Source organism: Equus quagga, chromosome 10 (genome assembly GCF_021613505.1).
Source record: "Equus quagga isolate Etosha38 chromosome 10, UCLA_HA_Equagga_1.0, whole genome shotgun sequence".
In the NCBI taxonomy this organism is placed as follows: domain Eukaryota; kingdom Metazoa; phylum Chordata; class Mammalia; order Perissodactyla; family Equidae; genus Equus; species Equus quagga.
Window position 1 is genome coordinate 98,568,916 of NC_060276.1, and position 26,302 is coordinate 98,595,217.

A 26,302-nucleotide genomic window follows, 5' to 3' on the forward strand; every position below is an offset into this window, starting at 1 on the left:
GTAGGTTCAGTTGAGTCATTTGATATTGACAGAAAACACTGTAGTATAGGTGATTATAAGTGGCTGGAAAGCATACCTCAGAAGACAAAGAATCTATCCTGAAATGGTTTTGATGGAATAAATTTGTGAACTGATCAATTGTGTGTATTTGCATATACACATATACATATATATTTAATATATACATAGAGTAGTCCCCCCTTTCTGCGGACGATATGCTCCAAGACCCCCCGTGGATGTCTGAAACCATGGATAGTACTGAACCCTATATATACACTATGTTTTTTCCTATACACACATATTTGAGGTGCGACAACAAAACTAGCACGAATTTCTTTTTCCTTCTGAACAATTTCATGGATTCATTCTCACCATAGATCTTAGCAACCTCAGCATATGATTAAAAAAAAATTTTTTTTTAAAGATTTTATTTTTCCTTTTTCTCCCAAGGCCCTCTGGGTACATAGTTGTGTATTTTTAGTTGTGGGGCCTTCTAGTTGTAGCATGTGGGATGCTGCCTCAGCATAGCTTGATGAGCAGTGCCAGGTCCACGCCCAGAATTCGAACTGGCGAAACCTGGGCTGCTGAAGCAGGGCGATCGAACTTAACCACTTGGCCACGGGGCTAGCCCCTAGCATATGATTCTTTTTGTTTCCTTAGAAAGTCTAGAACTTTCACCTTTTCAATTAAAAGAAGCACTTTATGGCTTCTCTTTGGCATATCTGAATTTCCAGCATCACTGCTTTTGTGCTTTGGGGCCGTTGTTAAGTAAAATAAGAGTTATTTGAACACAAGCACTGTGATACCATGACAGTCGGTCTGATAACCAAGATGGCTACTAAGTGACTAACAGGCGGGTAGCGTATAAAGCATGGACACGTTGGACAAAAGGATGAGTCACGTCGGGGCGGAATGGAGCAGGATGGCTGGAGATTTCATCATGCTGCTCAGCACGGTGCGCAATTTAAAACTTATGAATTGTTTATTTCTAGATTTTTCCATCAGTATTTTCAGACTGTGGTTGACTGCAGGTAACTGAAACTGCGGAAAGCGAAACCATGGATAAGGGGGGACTACTGTATATACCTTTCTCTAGTTATGGGAAAGGCAATAATGAATTTTATCTGGAACTGCAATTGGCAGGTAGGATGTGCCAGAAAGATAAACTATTGAGAGTGCAGTAGGAGTGATGAGGATTTTTAGGCTGCTTAATTTTAAAACGGTTTATGATGAGGATTTTAGGCTGGTTACTTTTAAAACTACAGATGAGAAGCAGGCTCCGAGGACTGGAATTTTGCTTGCCCTTTTGAGAGACATTTGTGTTTGTGATGGAAGGGGGGATGACCTTGTAGGGACCTGAAATTGGCCACCCCAAGATATGTCTCTTTGGCATCAGGATTGTTTTGGGCTGATTGCTTTCGATAAACTGCGGGAAGGAGGCTCTGGGGAATGGAACTTGCCCTTGTTGGGACACATTTACATTTGTAAGGTAAATCTCTATCTGCAGAAGGTGCCTCCCTCTCTGTACCAGAAAGAAGAGGAGAGATGACCTTGTCCCTAGAAGCTCTTAATGGGGAAGGCAAGAACTTAAGTTGGTTGCTGTCTGGCAATCTCATGTAACTGGTTTAGGGTGGTGGCGTCTAACCTTTCTAACCTTTACTTAATCTGATTTGATTCTTGTCTAAAAGTCATGGGATCACCCAATGACCAGACCCCACCTGCACTGATACCATTTTAACTTTTTTCATGTTCTTTCCTTTGTCTTGTAAAGAGATGAATCATATACCTATGCCTTAAATTTAGCCCTAACCCTCAACTTGGGGCAGCAGCAGGAGCTCTGCCTGCCCATGGGTCCTGTCCCCATGCTATTCTACTCTCTAAATAAAAGAGCACTACTGCCAGATCTTAAGAGTCTAAGGAATCTTTCTTTCGACTCCTCGGCTCACCGACCCCGCATCAGGAGTACTTGGAGGTCAGCAGAGGGTGGACAGGGTGGAGGAAATCTAGTGAGGATTGGGGGTGAACTAAGTACGGATGATATCATAATGGAAATAGCTTGGAGGAAGTTTTGACACCAGGAGAGGTAACTGAATAATAGAAATAATATCGATTTAGAGGCAGAAATCAAGGCAGAAACTCTTTACCTAACATCCACTAGATTGGTAGAAAATCATATTATAAGATTTCAGCTACAAAGGATGTAATTCTGCTTTATTCTAGTCAGCAAAGAGCAAGCAGTTTAAAGACAATTTCATAAGCTCAGGTCTTATCAAAAAAGAAATGGTAAGCCAACTTGACATAGTGCCAACTTTTTGATCACAGAAAATGTTTTCTGCAAAGGACGATTTTCATAAAACGAGTAACTTAAGAGACAAAATCCAAAGTGAGTATAATATAAATTCTGTATATTGTATTTGAATAAAACAATAAAGGTGACTTAACCCAATCTAGAGCAGATGGAATCACCCCATAATGGTTATTGCATGGCACTGCCAGGTGAGCTCTTGCGGAACCCATCAGAAAGTGTTTCTGGAGGTAGATAAGATCCACTCCAGGATATGCTCAGTTTATCTGGTTGTGGCTGAACCCATACTTGAATGAAATAAAACAAGATTTGGCCCTGAAGTTGCTATAACCCATTGCTCACAGCTAAGTTCTCGTTGAGCTACAAAAGCCTGGAGGCATCCCTGGGCCTGACTTTATGGGATTACACTGCAACTGAACTTGGCCTGGGGCAATGAGTCTGCTCATTCTTGTGGTAGCCAGACAAGTCAGACTCAGGACTAATTGAGAAACTGTCTGTATTATGGCTCATACGTGGGAATCTGCCTTTTCAACTGGATCCAAGTAATGTTCCATGAAATAATGCAGGAAATCACAAAAGAGTCTAACAGAAATAAAAATGCCAGTACACTTTTAAAGATAGAACTTTTTAAGATAAGAAATAGATCAAAGGTGAACAAAACAAACCCATTAAACAGAAATGTTCACTTATTCAGGATTTGGAACTTACCTTTGATCAGAATTAGGTAGAAAAAGACAACAAAAGTAGATATTACTTGGGCAGGGTTATTCTTTGTTGGTTTACTTGAAGCAGTCAGGGTAAATCAGCCAGATTATTTTGAGAGCTCTAAAGATTTTTCCGCTTTTGGGCAAGAATACCTGACCCATTCGCAGATAGACTTATCTGTCCACCAGGAAAGACATAGATTACGATACGTTTGGCTGTAAAATCAAATAAAGTTAAATATGACTTACAAATCCCAGTTTTTAAAATGAAAAAGTAATACATACACATAGTAGAAATTTCAAAAGGGTATGTAGGGTGAAAAGTAAGACTCATTCTCAAAAGGCAATTGCTTTTTTCTAGCTTCTTGCATATCCCTTTAGAAATATTCTTTGCATAAGCAAATATATATGGTGTTTCTTCCATATATATATATACACACACACACAGACGCACACACATTGCTTTAAAATACAAAGTGGAGCATATTATATGTTCTTGCTAAAGAATGTATCTTGGCGATTTTTTCCTATTATTAGACATCAAGCCGCCTCACTCTAACAACTGCATAGTGTTTTACAATAGGGATATACTCTCATTTATTTAGTCAAATCCTATTTATGAATTTTTTCCCTGTTATTTACTTTCTTAATGCTGCAACAAATATCTTTTCACATGGCTTTGTGCACAGGTACAAATATATTGCACAGATAAATTTAAAGAAATGGAATTGTTGGGTCAAAGGGTAGGAATATTTAAAAATTTGAAAAAAAAACTTTGACAGATACTGGGAAATTGCCCTCTAAAAATGTTTACGTTCTCACCAATAGTGTGTGAGAGTGTCTGTTTCTCCACAACCTGACCCAGTGTATCATCACATTTTTTCCCTTTGTTAATTTGAGAAAGAAAACTATTTTTAGTTGAATTTTTAAAAATTATGAGTACAATTGAGAAATAATGCTTCTTAAAAATTATCGATTGGTGATGAAACTGAGAATTTTCTAACTCAGACGTGACTTTGGCTCTCTTTCGGGACACAGGTCTGAGAGAATTTATTGCTACAGGAGTCAATTTATGTTGATAGAGTTCTTACATAATGTGGAGCAATAAACTATTTTAACAAGAGGCAGTTTCATAGATAGGTTTCATTTTTCGAAAAAGGGGAAGAAACACCATTCTGTAGCTCGATGTGGGTTTGTCAGTTATTGCCTCTCCCCTTCCTGGGACTTCCCACTGCACTCGAGCACAAATCAGACTTGAGCACAAACAACTCTTTTTCCATAGGATCAGTTATAAAAAGAATGGCAGTGCAATGAGCAGCTTAATTTCTTGATCCTATCAGTAAGAGGTAGACTTACGAAAGGCTTGCAAATATTTCTGGAAAAAGCACTGGCTGGCTTATTCACCTCTGTATGGTCAATCACTGTGTTTCTGCAGGACCCAAGAAGCAGATTGGTTAGTGAAGGTAAGAAAAAGGAGCCAATGGGCCCAATAACTTCTAACTTTTCCTGTCATTTGTCTTCTCTCATTTTCTTAGCCCTTTATCATCAGAACTCAGATCCAATCTTTTGCACCTAAAATGCTTTTCTAGTTTACCAAATTAGAGGTGAACGGGAGTTTAAGCAAGCATTCACTGGAGTTGGACAATAAAGAGAAATTAAGTCAAACGCTCCCTTCTCTTACCTCCTCATGTTCCCATTTTGGGCATTTCTAAAATATTTACTTTACCTAAAAATTTTGACTAGTGGTCTAATCAAATATTTGTTGTGTAATTTATTCAGTCCTCGGTCACTAATGGCTACACAAGTTTAGCTTCTGCATTTTTAAAAGAAGACCTAGAAACCTAAGTAGAATTTTGCCAGAACAGCACAACTCTTGAATTCAGTTACAGCTATGGAGTTTTAGAGATGAATGCAATCACAATAAATTCCAATTGGATTTGACTCTCAACTATTCATTCAGCGAGCTTGTAAGTGTTTTTCTGGGTGGCAGGGCATACTCAAAGTGAATGTGATCTACAGTGATGATGCTTTTTGAATTGCCATCTGGGGGATTTGGGGAAAGTCTATTTGCTTGGTATTAAAGACAGTGCATGCACAGGTGGGCTCTTGTTTGAATTATCTTTAGGCTTGGTCAGGCATTCTTTTTCTTGTGCACGTCTATCTGTGCTTGAATATAGACCTTGTTTGGCCAGAATATTCATCCTGATATTTTTAGAAGACTTCTTGCACAAGTCAGTCTAAGAAGATTGTGTTCTGAGTTTGAGAAGCTTCTTGTCGGAGTGGAGAGTATTTGAAATTTGTGTAAAAGGTTCATATCATAACAATGATTTGGGGGATATACAAAGGTAGCACACTAGTCCTATTATCTCAGAGCAAAGTGATGTTTTCAAAAGTTATTTCAAGCTACTGAAACATTTCAAATCACATACTTAATGGTTATCTTAGATATATAAGGTATATATATCTTCTAAGCTCTTCACAAACATGATAGAATATAAATTTGCCTTCATTAACTAAATATAGTTATTTCTCCCCAATTTTTGTTTTGTTAAGTTTAACACCTATAGAAAAATGGAAAGAATAGTACAATGAACATCCATATTTCCAGCATGTAGATTTATCAGTTATAGCATTTTGCTGCATTTACTTTCTCTCTCGCTCGCTATGTCTCTCTCTCTCCATATGTACACATACACACACATACACACAATTGTTTTTCCTGAACTGTTTGAAAGTATATTGTTGATTTTAGGATGTATGTCACCCCCATATTCTTGAGCATGTATCTCCTAAGAAAAAAGAGCAGGCCTCTACACGTTATAACGCTAAGGAAGCGTAACATCAATACAACTCTATTATCTAATATATGATCCATATTCAAATTTCCCCAATTATTTGCATGTTCTTTAGAGAGTTTTTATTTTTTAAATTCAGGATCCAAATCAAGTATCTTGCATTGCATTTGGTTGATATGCCTACAATTAAATAAATGTTAACAGTAACAGACATAATTAACAATATAATTAACAATGATTAATAATCATAACACCAAGGAAATTTAACATTAGTCAATACTATTATGATCACTTTTCTTATTTTTTTTGCCCTCTCATTTTGTGCCAAAATACTTTTAAATAATTTAAAATAATTTGAAAAAGTGATCATAACCTTTAATTTTTCCATTTGTGAGATGTAAAGACAGAATATGAAGAAAAATCCAAACTATGATAAAAATATATTTACTAATATTTCTGCACCAAAATTTACATTTTCTGAAATAAGGAAATTCACACATCCAGATAGGGAGTAGCTGTTACCTTTGGTCATAAGAATCTAAGTAGAACTGAGCAGAAAAGTATTTACTTGGTGACGTTAATATGGAAAAGAGAGGCCTTTTGACTTATGGTTATGTTATCTTAGTCATCAAATGAGACTTTCAGAAATTAATTTGTTACATAAGAATCACTTCATATTTGATAGAAGAAGAGAGAATTTCAAATTACATGTTTTGTAACAGGAATTGAAATATGGATGAGTGATCCTTTAGAGCATCTGTCGGGAAATGTTACAAAAGATGAAATAACAGGGACACAATCCAAGGTATATAGTCAAGTGAATGGTTATTTCCAGCTCTAAAGAACACATGCTTTCATAGATAAAAGTAAGAAAACTGCAGATGCTTTTTTATACAGGGAGATCCTTCCTAAAGAAACCCCTTGTTTGGGGTAAAGTTTTTATATCATTCACTGAAAAAAAAAATCAAAACATGTAATATAGATTTGGTTACATTATCATAACTAGATTCGGAATCAAGTAATATTCGAGTTTTTCAATGATAACCTTTCAGTGGTTTACCTGCAAGTCTCTGAAATCAAGAAGATCTTCAAAAGCATAGATTGGAATTACAGGATCTAGAATTTAGATTAGAGGGGAAATAGAGAGGGGAAGAGATGACAGAATGTTTTGAGGATTTGAGGGTATTAAAAAATAACACCTCTGCTGCATCACCTATGCATAATCTTAACAAGACCGTTTGCTTCCTCCCCAAATTTGAGGCGAAAATAAATTTGCTCCTCTGATTGGAAAATGAAAAACTAATAATACTGTGTTGAAGAACGTCAGTGGAAACAGTTAATCTCGAACGTTGCTGGTGAGAGGATAAATTGGCCCAAGCTACATGAAAGGCAACGCGCAATAGCTGTGATCTAGCAGTTCGCTTTCTCCAAATCTGGTCTAAGAAAACATTCATGGGGCATATGCAGCGAGCACACATAGTAAAAAGCAAGGAAAACCTCAAGGTCCGCTATGAGAAATGATTTGCTAGCATAAGATGTGCCTGTAGACGTACTGGTTTGTAACTGTTAAAAGGCAGATCTAGCATAAGCAGACATGCTGACAGATGGGAACCACACTGCACCCCAGCTACGCCCAAGATCTTCCACGGAACAGTAGATAATGTTTCCCTGTCTTTATTTCCGTGAGGTTATATCCCATTGATGCGAAGGCAGCCCCATCCCACTGCTCCCATTTTTGTGAGACCGTGGAGGTCTTCTTTGCATCCTGTCTCAGATGTCTTAGTTCGTATGCATGCAAATTGTCCTTCCAGAGACAGTATCTGTTCTGCCACGTTATCACCCCTAATTCCCCCACTTCTCGCCAATCCCCAATCTTCTCACTTTCCTTTTGCTATTTCCTGTTACTCCTTCATTCAAAGGACTGTCTCAACGATTTATTTCACTGTTTAAGTTAGCAGCTGGATTTTGCTAAAGTTCCCTGCAATCCTGATACATATATTTGGTTGGGGAGAAAAGAATTCAGAATCTCTTTCTAATTTAGGGACAAGGATTCTGAATGGATGGTCAGGGACACTGAAATGTTGACCTATGAGAAGAGACTTGAATGGTATGGGTGGTGGGATGGGATGGATAGGGAATCAGGGCTCTCAGGACAGAAGAAAAAAATGCACAAATGCTGGGATGGGTGTGGGGTTTGGGGGAACTGGGAGTTCAGCCTGGCTTGTGTCCCGAGTCCTGTGGGGAGCAGGCAGAGATGAGAATGGGAAGGCAGATAAGGACCACATACCAGGAGGGCCTAACGTGTATGGACATTATCCTGGAGGTGATGCGGAGCTGATGATATCTAAACAGGGCATCTGTAGTATTAAATTACTCTCTGGTTGTAAAATTAAGGGTGAGAGGATGCTAGGCTATAGCTGTGGGAATGGTTAAGGAAAATGTTCATACGGTTAGATTAAAAAACCAGAGGATAAATGATTTGTCCACCTTAAGACATAAAGCATTGACACACAACTGGGACATGTGTGTAGCCCTCTGGGTCACCCCTCCAGGGTGGGTACTGGCTGTCTTCCTGGAGCGTTCCTTTTTGTATTTCACTGCACCTTCCTTCCTTTATTTGGCAAGTGGTGTTGTTATTAAATGGAGTCAGGGCCGATACTCTTTTTCTGGAAGGACTAATCGCTCGTCATGACTGTGTGATATTAACTGCTCTCAGCTCTGCAGTCACGTGATATGTTCTAAGAACAGACCACATGCTTTGCAGTTGGTAAACTTGGACTTGAATCTTGCCTCTAGTACTTAGTTGCTCAGTGACTTTGGGAAGGTCATTTGCATATCTGAATCTCGGTTTTCTCATTTGGAAAACCAGGATTATAATAAGATCTAACATGCAGTGTTGTTGGAAGATTAGGGGCAATGCATGGAGAGCACCTGACACAATTGCTAGTACTCTTATGCCCTATCCAACTTATTGCATTAGCTTTTTGCTCTAGATTAAGTATAGGCAAGCCATGGCCCCTGGGTCAAATTGGCCCTCTGTCTGTTTTTGCAGATAAAATTTTATTGGAACACAGCCGCAACCACTTGTTTATGTATTGTCCATGGCTGCTTTGCTGCTGTGATGGCAGAGTTTTTTGTTTTTAATTTTTTTGTTTGAGGAAGATTAGCCCTGAGCTAACTGTTGCCAATCCTCCTCTTTTTGCTGAGGAAGACTGGCCCTGAGCTAACATCCATGCCCAGCTTCCTCTACTTTATATGTGGGACGCCTACCACAGCATGGCTTTTGCCAAGCGGTGCCATGTCTGCATCCGGGATCCAAACTGGTGGACCCCGGGCTGCCGAGAAGCGGAAAGGGTGAACTTAACCGCCGTGCCACCGGGCCGGCCCCTGTGATGGCAGAGTTGAGTCGTTGTAACAGAGACCTAAAATATTAAACATTTAGCCCTTCAGAGAAAAAGTTTGCTGATCCCTAACTTAGGTTTTTCCGAATGCTCCCCCTTCAAAGTTCTTCCTTCTTTACGTTTTCTCTTTGAGTCCATCCTTGTGCTGTTTGGGTGTAAATTAAATGTGTGTCTATGTACAGAGTTATAACAACGATTTTCTGAGAAACTATGTATTGCAATTTCTTCTAAAATCCAAGTAAATGATTTAACAAGGTGCTGCATGTTAGTCCTTCTAAAGGTGTGAATCTGCACATAAGGGTAATTTTGGTATTCCCCTGCCTGGTAATGATTAATATAGGCTAAATTTGCCTAGAAATCTCATCTGCAAATGTCCTTGGGTGTCTTTTCCTTCACACTTAACCAGTCATGGAGAATTCTAAATATATAAATTCTAAATATATATATATATACAGCTTCTCGATGATGAGAAACAAAAATTCAAATGATAAAATATCTTTTAACAATTGAAGTAATCCTTTAGGTCAAGTTTAGGGTCTCAGATGAAATTGTCTAATAAATGTTAACATTTGTTTGAATTATACCTCTTATAATACCTTTGAAGAGATCAAGTGATGTCTTATAAGAATTTCGCAGATAATCATTGAAATTTATTAAGAAAAAATATCAACAATGAATCAAAATAAATCCAAATAACTTTCTCTATTTCTCTATTTTTTAATTTTAGGATGTCATGTTATAGCACTGTTTTCATTCTAATGGTACATTAAAGGGTTTTTATGAATATAAAATGAGTTAATATATGTATAAATTTTGTTTATAAGTTTTGCCTAATATAACTCTTTAGAACGATCTTTCAAAAGCTGCTTTAGTGTGCTCTCTGCTGCCCTCTGCTGCCAATTTTTCAGAAACGAATTTTGATTCTGAGTAATGCTCACCTAACCCTTTTTATATGGTCATAAACCCATGCAATTAAAGTTTGAGGGGACTAGATAATTTAATCCCACAGATGAGAATTTAATTTCATTTACAGATGAGAAATCGAGTCTCTGAGAGATTAAGCAACATATGAGCGTGGGCTCTGTTTTCTGACTGCCAGTGTTTGAATGCCTTGTGACTTTGGACGCATTACTTAATTTTGACATCTATAAATCTATAAAATGAGTACAATAATAGTACCTACATCTTAGAGACTTGGCAGGGATCCACTCCTTTAGCACATAAGAAGCCCTTAGGATAATATCTAAGCTGTACCTGGTACTAATGTTAGCTATTTTATAGACTTGTCACTAACTAGATTAAAACCACAGCTAGTGCCAAGGTCAGAACTAGAAATCTGGTCTGATGACTAGCAGGTCAAGAATTTTTTTTTACCTTACTGAGTCTGAATACATAACTAAATTTTACCTTCGAATGTGGATTTTAAAGATGTGACCTCTTCCATACGTTTGAAGCTCTTGTCGTTTTTACAAAGCGATGCGATACTGCGGCTACAGCTGTCACTCCATTCCTCCTTGTGCTGTTCAGGGTGGGCTGCCCACAGAAATGATCACAAACATTCACAAGCTCCCAATATAAATTCTGACTGCCCACACTTGGGAGACGATTGCACTGTTCACTGTAAGTAATTTCTCTAATGAGCTCCCCGCCTGAATCTCCAACACGCAATTAGACACCTGCACTCAGAGTTTATCTCATGTCAGACTCCAGAGGAACTAAACTAAACCCACTAGCTCCCTTTCTGGCTCCTTCCCTGATCTCCCCATTTTGGTCAAAGCTGGTGCCATTTCCCAGCATGCCCAGATTCAGTTACTCTTGGCTTCTCTCTCTCCTTTACTCCCGAGTCTGGGAGCCTTGATCTCTCGTTTTTCCTTCTCTTCCTTTTCTGCTACCTTCCTCCTGGTTCCTGTCCTGATTGCTTCAGGTCGGGATGAATCCAGCAGCCTCCTAACTTGGGTCCTTAACTCCAATCTCGTCCTGCTGAAATTCATCTTGCACTTTACTGATAGGTTACATCATGCAGTGAATCAGCTTAGTTACCTTCCAGAGCTGCGCCTTGCCTGCAGGGTAAATTGAATGTCCTCAGCCTTGCACATCCCAACTTACCTCTCTGACCTTCTCTTCCACTCCTCCCTTGTAGGAATCTTTTCCCTCAGCCATAGGTGTACCTATCCCTAAACATTAGGACACATGTTCTGCTTTTCCACCGTTGGAGCTACCACTTTACCGGTCTCCCTTGGGCCTCACACATCAGAATGGTAGGGTTCTTATTCTACTAGAATTAAGGTACCAACAAAGCTCTCAGTCAATGAGAAATAGGGCAAAAGGCCTGTTACTCAAAACAAAATCCTGGCCCCTTTTCCTTCATTGTTGTGAAGAAGTAGAGATTACCCGGAGGACTCATAAACATTATCCACATAAAATGAAAGAAGAATCCACTAGGGCTGATTGTTTAACATGAAAAGAAATAGGATACATAGTGGGAGATTTGGGATATGTCTGAATGGGAGCAGAGGGTAATAAAGAGTGAGTTTACAAATTGTGACATTTCAGTAAAGGCCCGTCGGTGGCCATGACTTGGAGAAGTAACACTTGCATCCCACCTAGAATGGTGTCTATTACTGACCCACGTGAGAATGACAACACAGGCCTCTTTGCTTTGGTTGGCTTGCTCTCCTCTCGGCAGCGCCGCCCCCCTTTCTCACTGCCTGTTCAAACCCTTCTTGTGCTTCAGGGCCAAATAGAGGTTTACCTTTCCCGCAGTGATCTCTCTCTCTCTTCTTCACTCTTAGACCACGAAGTATCTTTTTTTTAATTGAAGTTATGATAGTTTACAACATTATGAAATTTCAGTTGTACATTATTATTTCTCAGTCATCTTATAGGTATGCCCCTTCACCCCTAGAACATGAAGTATCTTTAACCACAAACTCAGCTGTACAGGAAATGCTACCTTATTTTTTTCCCTTTATTAGCTATTTTAAAAATATTTATTTTTAGTTTTTCTTTTAATTAAGAAAATTAAAGTTGTGTGTACACATAATTTGGATCAAATAATTCTAAGAGATTTGTCCTGAAAAACAGCAACCCCTGCACTCCTTTTTCAGAAGCAACTACTTTTATATTCTTTTACTAATTATTTGCTATTTATCATCATTTTCTTTTTTTGAGGAAGATTAGCCCTGAGCTAACATCTGCTGCCAATCCTCCTCTTTTTGATCAGGAAGACTGGCCTGGAGCTAACATCCGTGTCCATCTTCCTCTACTTTATATGTGGGACACCTACCACAGCGTGGCTTGACAAGCGGTGCCACGTCCATACCTGGGATCCGAACCGGCAAACCCCGGGCCACCAAAGTGGAACGTGTGCACTTAACCCCTGAGCCACTGGGCCAGCCCCTACCACCATTTCTTTAAGTAGCATGTTTGTGTTGCAACTCTTGGATTTTTCAGTTTGGGGCATTATTTATCCACTTGTCACCACGAAGATAGGGATTTAGTTCTCTTTCCTTTCCTAGCTTTCACCAAGTACGTATACCCTTGTCCTGTTCTTCTCACTGTATGGACTGGCCACCCAGTCTGGACCCAGGCAAATGCCTAACACAATTTTTGTTGATATTATGTTACTACACATGATAAAATATTATCTTTATTTTCTGACTTTATCATCTTGTGGTTATATTTTAAATTTGGTTAGATCAATTTCCAGTGCTTTATATGTTACTATGACAATACAAAAGCTATCTACAACTCAGTCATATAATAAACCACAGTTTTTTGGCTGCACAACTTTTTCTTAAATTATAAGTGGGAGTTTACAATTGTCTAGATCTGTGGTGTCCAATATAGTAGCCAAATGTGGCAATTTAAATTAAATTCAATTAAAATTTTAGTCACACTAACCACATTGCAAGTGGAATTGCATGTGGCCATCGGCTATCATATGAGACAGCACAGATGTGGAACATTTTCATCACCACAGAAAATTCTCTGGACTGTACTTTCGTCACCTCAGAGACAATCTAAGAGAACACACTACTGAAACAAAAATAGTTTAAAAAATTTTCCTTGAACCATTCACACAGGCATTCTAGACTTCTCCAAATAGAAACAGAAAAAAATTAAAGGAAGTTCTACATAATCTCTGTTTCATAACAGCGAAACAATAGGTTTCAGAAAAGGGTCCCAACAGTCCCATTTCATTACCAAACTTCTAAAAGCTTATTCTCTTGGTTCACCATCTTTTGATACCGCTTTTCCAGAAAGGAGCACAGAAATGAATTAGCTAATTAGATGTCACTCTAGAATTATTGCTATGACAGTTATCATCTAGTGAACTTTAGATGGCAATTATAATTAGCTGTCTTCAGTATTTTACAATTTTATATTATCACTTTCACTAAGTCCATGCTAATATAGTAGCCATGTGATATTTTAAATTTATTGAAATTAAATAAAATTAAAATTCCGTTTTATTAGCCACATTTCAAGTACTTAATAGCCACATGTGGCTATTGGTTAATATTTTGGACAGCACATATATAAATCATTCCATCAGCCCAGAAAGTTCTGTTGGACAGCGCTGGTCTAGGTTTCTCACTTGCTTAGCTTTTCCTAATTCACCCCCAAAATCCATAGCCAATTATATAAATCTTATATAAGATGGTCAGACTTATTGTCTTCAGTTTCATTTTTATCTCCTGAAGCCTTCCGATCACTTCTAACCAGCCACATTGCCTTTTGAGCCTGTCACACAGCTTTCATCCTGGAATGTCCTTTCACTTTCATCATGGGCAGGACTCACTCTTCCTGGGCTTAGGACAAAAAATAGGGACCCTCAGTCTACAGCCCATCCATCTTCTCTTCCTAGTCCTGGCTACCCCTCAACCTCAGCCCAGACATCCAGTTTCTGTCCACAGCCCTAACAAAAAGCTGCCCCGTCATCACCTAGTGGGCATGGGTGTGAGTGCATACCCGGTCCGTGAGTCAGCCCTAGTCATGATGGGTTTGGCGAAGAGCCTGTGCAAACTCTGAGATGGGGTCTGGGCGAGTTGAGTGGGGAATTCTGAGCTCCTGAGTAGCAGGAGTGTGGTTAGAAGGTGATCTAGAGGTTGGGTGGGCTCCATCATGTCGGTCTCCGGGACTTCTCACCTTGTTGGGAGGGGCACAACTCAAGGAGGGATGTGGCGCAGGGGCTCAGGCTAACCCAGTCTGAGAGCTCCTTTGTCTCTCCCTGTGCTAGATTTCCTGTTTCCTTATCCCTTTTCCCTTTACTGATTTACTTACTCCTTTCAATGGAGCGTATCTTCCACTGACTTCCTGAGAAAGCTGCCTGGAAGATGAGTTGAGACTTGTGACCTAAAAACATCTCTATTCTACCCTCATACTTGATTGATAACTTGGTCAAATTCTAGGTTGAAATAATTTTTGTTCAAAATTTTTTAGACATTGTTATATGGTCTTGTTTCTCATGTTGCTGTTAATAAGTCTGAAGATTCTGGTTCTTGGTCTTTTTTTTTTCTGACGTTTTTCTCTCTGGAAACTTACGGTATTTTCTCTGTGTCCCACGTGTTCCACCACTCCACAATAACGAAAGCAGATGGAGGTCTGTTTTCTCCCAGTGTTTTGGGAACTCATGTCCCTCAGTTCTGAGAACTATTCTTGAAGTCTTTCAATTTCTCCCCATTTTCTCTGTCCTCTTTCTGAACCTTCTATTATTCAGAGAATGGATCTCCTGGACTGGTTTTCTAATTTTACCTCTTCTCCACTATTTTCCATCTTGTGTTTTTGTTCTCCTTCAAAATGGGAGTTTGCCTCAACTTTACCTTCCAATCCTTCTATTGAGTTTTAAAATTCTCGATCACTTTTAATTTCTAAGAGCTTCAGAATGCTTTTTTATAGCATCGTATTCTTAATTCAAAATTGTGGTATTATCCCTCTCTTCTTGAGAATATTGAAGGTAGTTTCCCCACCATCCCACCGCCACCCAGTTTGTTTCTTCTAGGTGGCTATTTTGGTTTCTCTCGGAGCTTTCTTCAGATGTTTCAAAATTCTACTCATATTTAAGAATGGGAATCCAAAAACCTTGATGGGCTCTGTTGATTGTGAGCTTGAATGAAGGGTGATTTGGTTGCCCCATTTAGCTGGGGAACCTCTGATGTCAATTGCTCTTCTTTTTTTTTTTTTTGAGAAAGATTAGCCCTGAGCTACCTGCTGCCAATCCTCCTCTTTTTGCTGAGGAAGACTGACCCTGAGCTAACATCCATGCCCATCTTCCTCTACTTTATATATGGGACGCCTACCACAGCATGGTGTGCCAAGCAGTGCCATGTCCGCACCCGGGATCCGAACCAGCAAACCCCAGGCTGCCGAAAAGGGGAACGTATGCACTTAACCACTGCGCCACCGGGCCAGCCCCTCAATTGCTCCGCTTCTCAGACTAGTTGGGTTCCCCAGAACAGTCTTCCCAATATCCTGCCTGGAAGGTGGATGCCCCTCTGCCAGCATTCTGATAGCTGACTAAGGGGAGAGGTCACAGATCTCAGCATCCAACATGCATGTTTATTTAATCTATCTATTATCGGTTCAATAGTCCTACCCTCAACTGATATCCCATAGTTCAGAGACCCTATGTTTTATTCTTCAGAGAATAAATCTCAAATTTTCCTTTGGGGTTGAAGATGCGAGACAGTCACCTGGCTGTGTGGAATGAACGAGAGGATCTGGGTTTCTGACTGCCTTTTAGATAGACTGTCAATCAATCTTTCTTATTTTAGATATACCCTCTTTACCCTACTCCCAAAGGGTAGATGGTGCCACCAAGTCCTGAACATTTAGGGGAATTTAAATCAGACTGGCTCTTGGATTTTCCCACGGCTCTTGTAGGAGCCAGCTTCCTCAGGTCTCCTGTCATTAGCCCTCAGCTTCCTGCTTTCCAGCTTTTAAAACGTTATTGGTCTTGTCTCTTCTCTTGTTCTCCCTTTTTAGTGGATTATACCTTTTAAAAAATCATTTACTGTTCTTTTAGTCAAGTTTTTTTGGGGGGGGGAGAAAAAAATACATGCATATGCCTAACCTGCTATTTTTCCTGGGTGTCTTTGCTTTTCTCTACTCAATTTGGTCTCTCTTTTGAGCTCACATTCTGCTGAGTAATCACTGTCAATCAGGATTTCCTCAGTCACTTCAGGGATCCCTCCTCCTTGGGTTTGCTTCTAAGTGCCAGCTTGCTTACAGAGAGCCGTAGGGCCAGCTGGGGATGTGGGGGTTGGGGGCATCTTTGATTGCCGTCATGTCGTCACACTGGCATCCATGGTACCTCTCATTATTCGCTTGGCCCCTGGTTACTAGTCTACAGAGACCATGTCTGTAGTCTCCCCTCCTAAATCTAGGTCTTTTCTAGGTTTGCAGGCTCTAGGCAGCACGCTGGTGTGAGAGCAGACTTGAGGCAGCCTCAGGCCTGTGCATCCAGGCAATCCACGTGGCTGGCTCTCCTGCTACTCCCGCACCGTGACGCACAGGAGAGAATTCTGTGAGACTTCCTGCTTCCTCAGATTCTACCTGGGAGGTAGAGCCTACACCTCTTCTTTTCTTGGCTCCCCAAACCTATCTGGAGCCACACTGTTTCCCTTCACAGGAGATTCCAGTCACTGAGTCTATTGTTGATGCATAAATATTAGGCCTTAAGTCCTTCAGGGTTCGGGGCTCTGAAGTTTAAAAGCTCAGGTTATGATATTTCAAAAGCCATTTCTTTGAAACTATGATTTCTGCCAAGAGTTTCTGAAGTCTATTTAGAAACTCAAAAGCCAGGAGTCGCATTTTGGGTATGGTTTTCCACAATGATATTCTGAGGCCTTGAAGGCGGAAGGCCCAGTTGCAGCCTGGGTGTGGTGGAGTGGGAGGGTCGTAAAGTAACTGCATCACTATCCAGCCTTTACGATAAACTCTTTGGCTCTGTTAATTATCTTCTCATGTATGGAAGATTTGTCTTTTCACCTGGAAGTTCAATTTGTTGAGGGTAGAACAACACTTAGAAAAATTTTATTCAGGAAACATTTTCTTTATCCTTTTAAGTGTGTTCAGCATACAAGAATTATGTCACAGATCTGTTGAAGAGCTTTAACTTTGTATCTTTATGGTACATGACACTCCCTGGAATATAGTAAACATTTAAGTAATTGATAAATTTGCCGAACATATCTTTGAATAGTTCCAAAAGAGAAAACAAACAATGAAAATATTACCCTTATACAGTTAAAACAATTATACGAATTATATTTATAATATTACCCTTATACAATGAAAAATTTACTTGGGAAATAACTATATGAATATAAAAGAGATGCTAAAATTTAAAAAGACCCTTACGTATGATTAAAACAATCCTTTTCTCATTTGGCTTTTCAATTTCAAGCTCAAGTTGACGGGTCTGTTTTAGAAGCGCAGGCCTCAAGGCCAAAGAGGATCAGTTTTCCTTGCTGTTGTCTGTTGCCTCAGTGCCAGGAATACCAGTGTGTTCCTTTTTTAGAAAATGTAGCTGCTGGTTTCTAGACTATTCTAGCCAATCCCGACTCCAGTGACAACTGCTGAGGGAGGGGACGGTAGGCAGGTATAGCAAAAGAGCAAGGTCAGAAAAGCTCCCTGGTAACTAGGGTAGAGGTAAACACCTCATCTGGGTGCAAAGACACGTCCAGGACATAGTCTGAGGAGTGGGCGGGATAAAGCAAGAAACTTGTCCTGGGCCGCCAAGGTAGGCAAGGCCTCATGGTCCTTCATGATGGGTTGATAGTGAATTAATTTCATACCATGCCATTGTTGTCAGTTAGTTAATTCAAGCTAACAAATATCTTTTGAGTCTCTCCTAAATACAAACAATTGTGCTAGCTCCCAGGGCTAAAATACAAAGATGAGTAAGATACAGCTCTTATTTTCAGTAGACTTTGCCACAAATTTCCTCATAATTTTTTTTTTTCATAACCCACTAGCTATGTCGCTTCCCCAATTTGCAGCTTCTAAATCACTTTTCATTTCCTCTGGGGCAGAATGCAAATGCCCATGGCTGACTCACCAGGCCCTTCATGATCCAAATCCAGCTTATTTTCCCAGCCTCTTCTGCTTATGCTCAGCTTCTTAGTATATGGCTGTGCCACCATATTCTCTCCTAACTCTGTGCTAATGGCTGGAACTCCTACTTACTCTTCACAATTTAGCTGAAATGTCACCTACTCTGTGACATATCCCGTGACTTCTCCCCCTTTGCCCCAGGCTGTGTTAAGGGCTCCTCTTCTGTACTCCTTTGTGTCTATCACCATTATAACCCTCAATGATATGATGTTGGATTAGTTTGTATCCAGTTTACTTTTTCCCATAGTGGAAACTTCTTAAAGGATGGAACTCTATCCTAGTCATCTTTATATCTCCAGCACATGCCATAGTCCTGGTCTACAGCAGGCACAGAATTAGTAATGGCTTGCTGAATGAATGAAATGACTTCATTTATTGTCCTTTACTTTTTTGATATATCAACAGTCAACTTTTAAAATTCCAATCTTAATTTTCCCCATTGCTATTCCACAACTCTCTTTCCAGAATGCTGTCAGAAGGGTATCTCAGTGGACTGGCCTACCGGAACGACATCCACTGGAGTTGTGCATCTTATAATGAGCAGGTGGCTGAGGAAAGGCAAGAGGAGACGAAATCTGCTACTCTTTCCTATTCTTCCGTGGATGAGACACAAGTCAGAAGTCTCTACGTGAGCTGCAAATCCTCTGGCAAGTTTATTTCTTCAGTGCATTCAAGAGAGAGCCAACACAGCAGAAATCAGAGAATCACAGTGCTGCAGACAAACCCCAATCCTGTGTTCGAAAGCCCAAATTTGGCCGCAGTCGAAATATGTAGAGATCCCAGCAGAGAGACCTACTTGGTTCCACCTTCCTGCAAAAGTATTTGCAAGAATTACAATGACTTACATATTGCAGGTGGCCAGGTGATGGCCATTAATTCCGTGACAACAGATTTTCCTTCCGAGAGCAGTTTTGAATATGGCCCATTGCTGAAATCGTCTGAGATTCCTCTGCCCATGGAGGATTCCATTTCCACCCACCCCAGTGACTTTCCCCTAAGACCTATCCAGCGGTATTCATCCTACTGGAGAATAACCAGCATCAAAGAGAAAAGCAGCCTGCAAATGCAGAAGCCTATTTCTAATGCTGTGCTGAATGAGTACCTGGAGCAGAAGGTGGTGGAGTTATATAAACAGTACATTATGGACACTGTGTTTCATGACAGTTCTCCTACCCAGATTCTCGCATCTGAACTCATCATGACAAGCGTGGACCAAATCAGTCTCCAAGTCTCTAGAGAGAAGAACCTGGAGACCTCAAAAGCCAGAGATATAGTCATTAACCGGCTACTACAGTTGGTGTCAACTGAAATCAGCACTCCTAGTCTCCATATTTCTCAGTATAGCAATGTGAATCCATAGACAGGATGCTTCCATTTCTCTTTCTCAACTACTCAAACCTAAAGCAAGACTTTGTTCATTTATTTTGAGGATGTGCAGGAGGGGGTTGTTAAGGGGAGTCAAGAGCTAGAGACGTAAAGGTCGGCTGGAAGCCAGGTATGCTTTAAGAGGAAATCTCACAATATTACACATGATGAAGGAATGTGGGTAGATGAGCTATAAAGAATGATTTCAAAGACAGGGTTGTATAGCAACAAAGCAAAGATAAAAATGATCGCAAAAGAAAAGGTATAGTTTATTTAAGGGAGTTTAGAAATCGAGAAGGAAGACAAGCCAAATAAGACAATGACACACCATGGCAAAACTAAAAAGCTGAAAGGTTTCAGGGTAAAGAGTTAAGAATATACTTGTTACTCAAATAAATTCCTCCAAGCTGTTTCTACTGCTATAATTGGGTAGAGAGATAGGCTTGAACAGTTTTCAAAATGTTTATATCTCTTTTCTCTATTCTGTATCAGATCATTCAAAAATAGATTCTTTATAAACATTAAAACTATAGCAAATTACGATTGTGGTTTTTTGTGTGTGTGTATGAGGAAGATTGGCCCTGAGCTAACATCTGTTGCCAACCTTCCTCTTTTTGCTTGAGGAAGATTGTCACTGAGCAAACATCTGTGCCAATCTTCCTCTATTTTGTGTGGGACGCCACATCAAGTGTGGCTTGATGAGCCGTGCTAGGTCCACACCCAGGATCCAAACCCGTGAACCCCGGGCCACTGAAGCGGAGCGTGTGAACTTAACCACTAGGCCCCCAGGCCGGCCTCACGATTGTTTTTATTTTGAGTGATTACTTAGCTAAGGCCACAAAACAGCCACTCAAATTTCCTAATTCTGTTTACTAGTGGAGATGAAGTTTTCTAAATGGGAAATACCATAGTGAACATTCAACTATTTAGTTTTATTTTGCTGCATATGATTTTCTGGGTGGTACTAAGCTTCGAAAGAAATTACCAATCTTATTTTTTTCCCGTATTTTTCTCTTCCTTTCCCCCGTGCTCTCTTGCCCCTTCTAGGGCCACGATAGGGTCTTCCATATCTTTGAAACAAGGTTACAAGCTCTAGGGTCCCATGATATCAAGTTTGTAAACTCATTCATTAGAATGGGAGCTTCAGGACAGCTTCGCTGCCCTACCCCGCTCCTCTAGCTCGGGGGTTGGCAAACTATGGCCCATGGGCCCAATCTATCCTGCCGCCTGTTTTGAACTCCTGTGAACTGAGAATGGTTTTTCCATTTTTAAATGGTTGAAAAAAAATCAAAATAATATTTGTGACCTGTGAAAGGTATATGATATTCAAATACAGCGCCCACAAAACAAGGCTTTATTGGACCACAGTAACGCCCATTCATTTATGTATGGCCTATGGCTGCTTTCACAGTAGAATGGCAGAGTTGAATAGATGCGATAGGGAATCTGGCCCACCAAGGCCTAAAACACATATTGTCTGTCCCTTTACAGAGGAAGTTTGCTAAGCCCGCTCCACAGCAGTGCCTTGCCCTTATAATGGTTGCTTGACTTAATTCAAGTTCCCTGGAGAAGTCAACTCTGGTTGGTGCTCAAGTTTATCCGGGAGTGTTGGGAACAGTTTCTGTGAGGGAGTGAGGGAAGCAGAAGTTCCCACGGAGGCCTCAGGCCATCTCACAGGGTGCTCTGGAGTTGGGATGGCCCTTCAAAATGGTTCCAAATTGAAACAAGAGGGCTGGCTTTGGTACTCCAGCTCAACCGGGAAGGGGTGGAACCCTAGCTGAGGCAGTTCAGTTGAGGGCAAAATTCCCAAAGTAGGAATCATCTGTGAGCCTTAAGCAGCCAAACTCGGGGCAGCTACCAGGGGAATGAGCGCCTCATCAGGAAGGAGCGATCTGGGTGGAACCAAACAGCATCCCATACATTTCTGAGTATTGATATTTGTAGAGTGAATGATTTTTTTTACAACATATAATATTGTATAAGGAAACCTGGTTTTGAAATAATTATTCAGAAATGTTATCTACTGTTTCACATATATAATAGCTGCTATGTACTAATTGCTTGCTATGTGTCTGGTACCATGTCAAGCACTTTGTATGAATTATCTTATATAATTTTCATAACCTTATGAGAGAGAGTGCCTTTTTTTTTAAAACACAGATGAGGCAGCTGGGCTCAGGGAAGTTAAGTAATTTGTCTAAGGGCACACAGTGGGTGGTGGAACTGGATTTGAGTCCAGTTCCATTTACCTTGAAAGTCCTGGTTCTACCATACTGCCACCTGCTCTCCTGTTGATCATGGTATTTGTCTCATTAAAGACTGGTTTTCTACTCCAAAGGGAAAGAACTTGTTAATCTCTTTACTCTTATGTTACTTTATTTTTTCTCTATAGTGTTTTTCTTGATAATACTTATTTACATATCTTCGTCCCTCAGAATGTAAGCTTTGGTTTATTCGTTTGTTTCTCCACGTCCCAAACAGTACTTGCACATAGTAGGCACCCAAGTGATATGTCGAATAAGTTTTGGCTGTGTTGGATACTGCATCTGGTGGTCGAAGGGAAAGACCATCGATATGAAAACCGGGTAATTCTGACTAGAAAAAAGTGCTGTTGAGAGTTCCTCCTCAAGGAGAAAACTAACTGAATAAATGAGCTTAATTTCTTACAGCAGATTAGTAAATAGCATAATAAAATGCATTATAATAATATTATCATGGATATTTTCCCGTTTGCTAACTTACTGAGAAATAATTTGTTACAAGGTAGACCGGTTCATTTTTTTTCAATGAGAATTTGTTTGAAGCTGTTTTTTGGGGAGGGTTTGGAGCGCTGTGTATTAAACGCACGTAGGGAAGACACACGTGCATGAATATACACAGAGAGGGGTAGGCCCTGTTCCTGGTAAGTTTACTATTGTTGGAGAGACCTAGCAAATAACAAGGGGACAAGTAACGAAGCCACTTATTAAGCAAGAACTTGGCAAAAAGGTACAAACAGGAATACAATTATCAACGATTGCAACTCAAGTGGGATAAGTGCTGAAAAGGAGGCATGTTAGGAGATACTGGACTGCAGAGGGGCCCAGTGCAGCAGGGAGTCCAAGGGGAAGTGATGCTTTAAATTGTTATTATTATTTTTTTTTTGAGGAAGATGAGCCCTGAGCTAACTACTGCCAATCCTCCTCTTTTTGCTGAGGAAGCCTGGCTCTGAGCTAACATCCATGCCCATCTTCCTAAACTACTTTATACGTGGGATGCCTACCACAGCATGGCTTGCCAAGCGGTGCCATGTCCGCACCTGGGATCCGAACTGACAAACCCCGGGCCTCCAAGCAGCGGGACGTGCGAACTTAACCGCTATGCCACCGGGCCGGCCCCTGCATTAGTCTTGAAGAATGAGATAGGATCTAGGCAGATGGATGGGAGAGGTGTTCCAGGCAGAGTGTGTTTGGTGCAACAGGAAACTGCAAGCTGATGGCTATCCTTGGAGCTGGATGAATGCGTGAATGGGCAGTATATTAGTTTGCTATTGCTATTGTAACAAATTACCACAAAATTAGTGCCTTAAAACAACACAAACTTACTATTTTACAGTTACGGAGGTCAGAAGTCCAAAATCATTGTCACTGAGCTCCACTCAAGGTGGCGGTTGGTCTGCGATCCTTCTGGAGCCTCTAGGGGAGAACCAATTTTCTCGCTCTCCAGCTCTGGAGCCTGCCTGCCTTCCTCAGCTGGGGGCTGTGCATCACTATGACCTCTGCTGCCATCATCACATCTCCTTCTCTCACTCTGAGCCTCCTGCCTCCCCTTTATAAGGACTCTTATGATTACATTGGGCCCACCTGCATAATCGAGGCTAACGTCCGCATCCCAAGAGTCTTCAGTTAATCTCATCTGCAAAATCCCTTTTCCCTTGTAAGGTAACATATTCACAGGTCCTAAGGGTTCGGATGTGAATATTTGCTGGGGTGGTGGGGGAGAGGAATATTATTCTGTCTTCCATCGACAGGATCATTTTTTCTCTTGATTGCCAGAAATTTGCCTCTCCACCATCAAATCTCCATATTCAAGATGATCAGTCCATGTTTGCTTATGTATAAAATAGTTTGTTTCCTTTCCCACCCGCTGTCATCTCATAGTGTGTATATCGATTTGTCCATATACATTAATTCACTTTTTCTCTTGCTCATTTTAGACATCCTTTTCTGGACTCTAATTCTTTTTTAATCTTTCTTCCTTTTAAAATATGCTTCTTTTTTTCATTATAAAGGTGGTACCTGCTCACTCTAGAAAATTTGGATAACAGCAAAGTAGAAAATTGAAGAAAATAGCACCCCTAATTGCTCAATCCTCAAATATTCATAATTAACATTTTGAGTGAATTTCCTTCCAGTCTTTTCTCCATGCACTTTTTTGTCGTTTTTAGTTTCTCTGAGTAGTAATCACGTTATCTTTGAATAAAATATTGTATCTTTTGTTTGTTTGTTTTACTGACACCATAACAGAAGAAAAATTTCTAAAACTAGTAGATTTGCATTGTTCGCCTGAGGATCAACTATTAGTTTATCTTTCTTTCCCATACGCTATTTGATGATGTCTGATATTTTCTGGACATTTTTGTCTGTTGTAGGGCATTGGGCCAATATACTCAGGAAATGGTCTAAATTAACAATACATTTCTTTCTGAGCTTTAACTGTTAGCCTAGAGTTTGACATTCAGTAAATATAATTTGGATTATTTTTCTTTTATATTATACTTGTCCATACTGAAGATCATCTACCAGATATTTATCTACTAACACTTTGAATTTAACCAAATTCAACAAATATTTATTGAGCATGAGCTGTTACACAAAGGTGAGATTGACACAGTTCCTGTTTATGTTTTATTTTTTTAAGGATTAGCACCTGGGCTAACAACTGTTGCCAATCTTTTTTTTTTTTTTCTGCTTTATTTCCCAACCCCCCCGTACATAGTTGTATATCTTAGTTACAGGTCCTTCTAGTTGCCGGATGTGGGACGCCACCTCAACGTGGCCTGACGAGCGGTGCCATGTCCGCGCCCAGGATCCAAACCCTGGGCCGCGGCAGCAGAGCGCGCGAACTTAACCACTCGGCCACGGAGCCGGCCCCACAGTTCCTGTTTAAAGAGCTTGTTCGTGTAGCACAAAACCTATCAGGCAAGCCACAATAAAGTGTAGTAAGAGATGTGCAATGACTATTTAGGGTGTCTTGAATAATTTTTCTTTCAATTTATCCCAATTCTGCCTCTGCACCCCTTGCCTATTTCTTATTTATTTTCTTAGTTTTTGACCCTCAGGCCCTGTTATAGGGCTATGACTAGAACCTTCTCTACTAAGCACTCGGGGAGGTGCTTCAGTATGCACTTGAATAGTCAACGCTGGCTTTGACCTTGAAATGGCCTTAATCTTAGAGTGGGCATGCTGGGTGGCCAATGCACATTTGGTACTGAAACCTCTCCCCCCACCCCTCCACGGCCCTATTTCTGTCTTCCTGTGCCCAATGTCTTGCCAGGAACAACTCAAATGTTGAAAAGAATGAGGTCAGGTAGAGTCTCTCAGCATTTCACTAGAGACCTGTGGAGAATATTTGTTCAAGTTGTTTTTGTGATTTACTAACTTTGGGGATTAGGAGGATGAAAAACCAAGGCAAGTGTGAGACTGGTTTTTATAAATTTTCTTTTGCAGGATATAATTTTTTTCCTCTTGAAAAGTAGAGGCAAAAGTCAAGGTTCAGGGAGTGAATATTTCAGCTTAAATTGCAAGAGGAGTTAAAAGATATTTTGTACTATCAGTATATTCTAGTTATAAGAATGTTTTGATTTATCAGACTGTTTTTTAAGTAAGATAAAGCATGTGGTTGGAGGAAGAAGAAAAAGTGGTCTTTGGGTCATAGAAAATTGGAAACCTGGACTTGCTTTCTGATAACCCCCATGATGCCCTCCCCTGCCCACATACCTGGGGAGGCAGCATGGCTTGAAAAAGGACAGGTCTTGTGGCAGATGGGACCATAGGAAGCCCTGGAAACAATTCCTGGGTTCCATCTGTAACCCAGAAGCAGCAGACACCTAGGGACCTAAAGGGCCCATGCAGACAGGACAATGGGCCTCTAGGCAGTGATCTGTGGTAAGCTGTGTCCACTGATGACCTATAGCCTATGACTTGAGGGTCAGCCTCAAACTCCTGCTTTGCTTTCCACCATTCCTCGACACTGTAAGATTCCAGGACTGTGGCACAACTCTGAGAAGGATTGAAGAAGCCAAGAATGACTGAAGTAATATTTTCTGCCACCATGGGAAAATGGAGGTTCAGATTCAGAGATTCAGTTGTTCCAAAAAAGAAGGAAAGAAAGAAAGAAAAGAAGGAAGGAAGGAAGGAAGAACGAATGAAAGAAAGTTATTTATTACACACCTGAGTTTGTAGAGACATTGAAGTTACAGTAATTAGACCCCTACCCCTCTGCCCTGTCCTAGGAAGGAGCAACTTAAAGAAAAACCCCTCCAACTTCTGAAGTAACAGCATTAGGAGAGGAACCAGTGAGAAGCTAGGTTTAGGGAAATTTCCTCTCTCTCCCTTTCTTTCCCCTCCCTCC

General features: G+C 40.4%; 1 protein-coding gene across 1 annotated transcript; it reads left to right on the forward strand.

Moving 5' to 3' along the window:
• The first annotated feature begins 4,327 nt into the window (after positions 1–4,327).
• On the forward strand, positions 4,328–20,183 carry TASL (TLR adaptor interacting with endolysosomal SLC15A4). Its single transcript, XM_046673850.1, has 2 exons — positions 4,328–4,472; positions 18,791–20,183. Exon 2 carries the CDS (start codon positions 18,792–18,794, stop codon positions 19,683–19,685), a length of 894 nt encoding a protein of 297 aa, XP_046529806.1. The 5' UTR covers positions 4,328–4,472; position 18,791; the 3' UTR covers positions 19,686–20,183.
• The last annotated feature ends 6,119 nt before the right edge of the window (positions 20,184–26,302 follow it).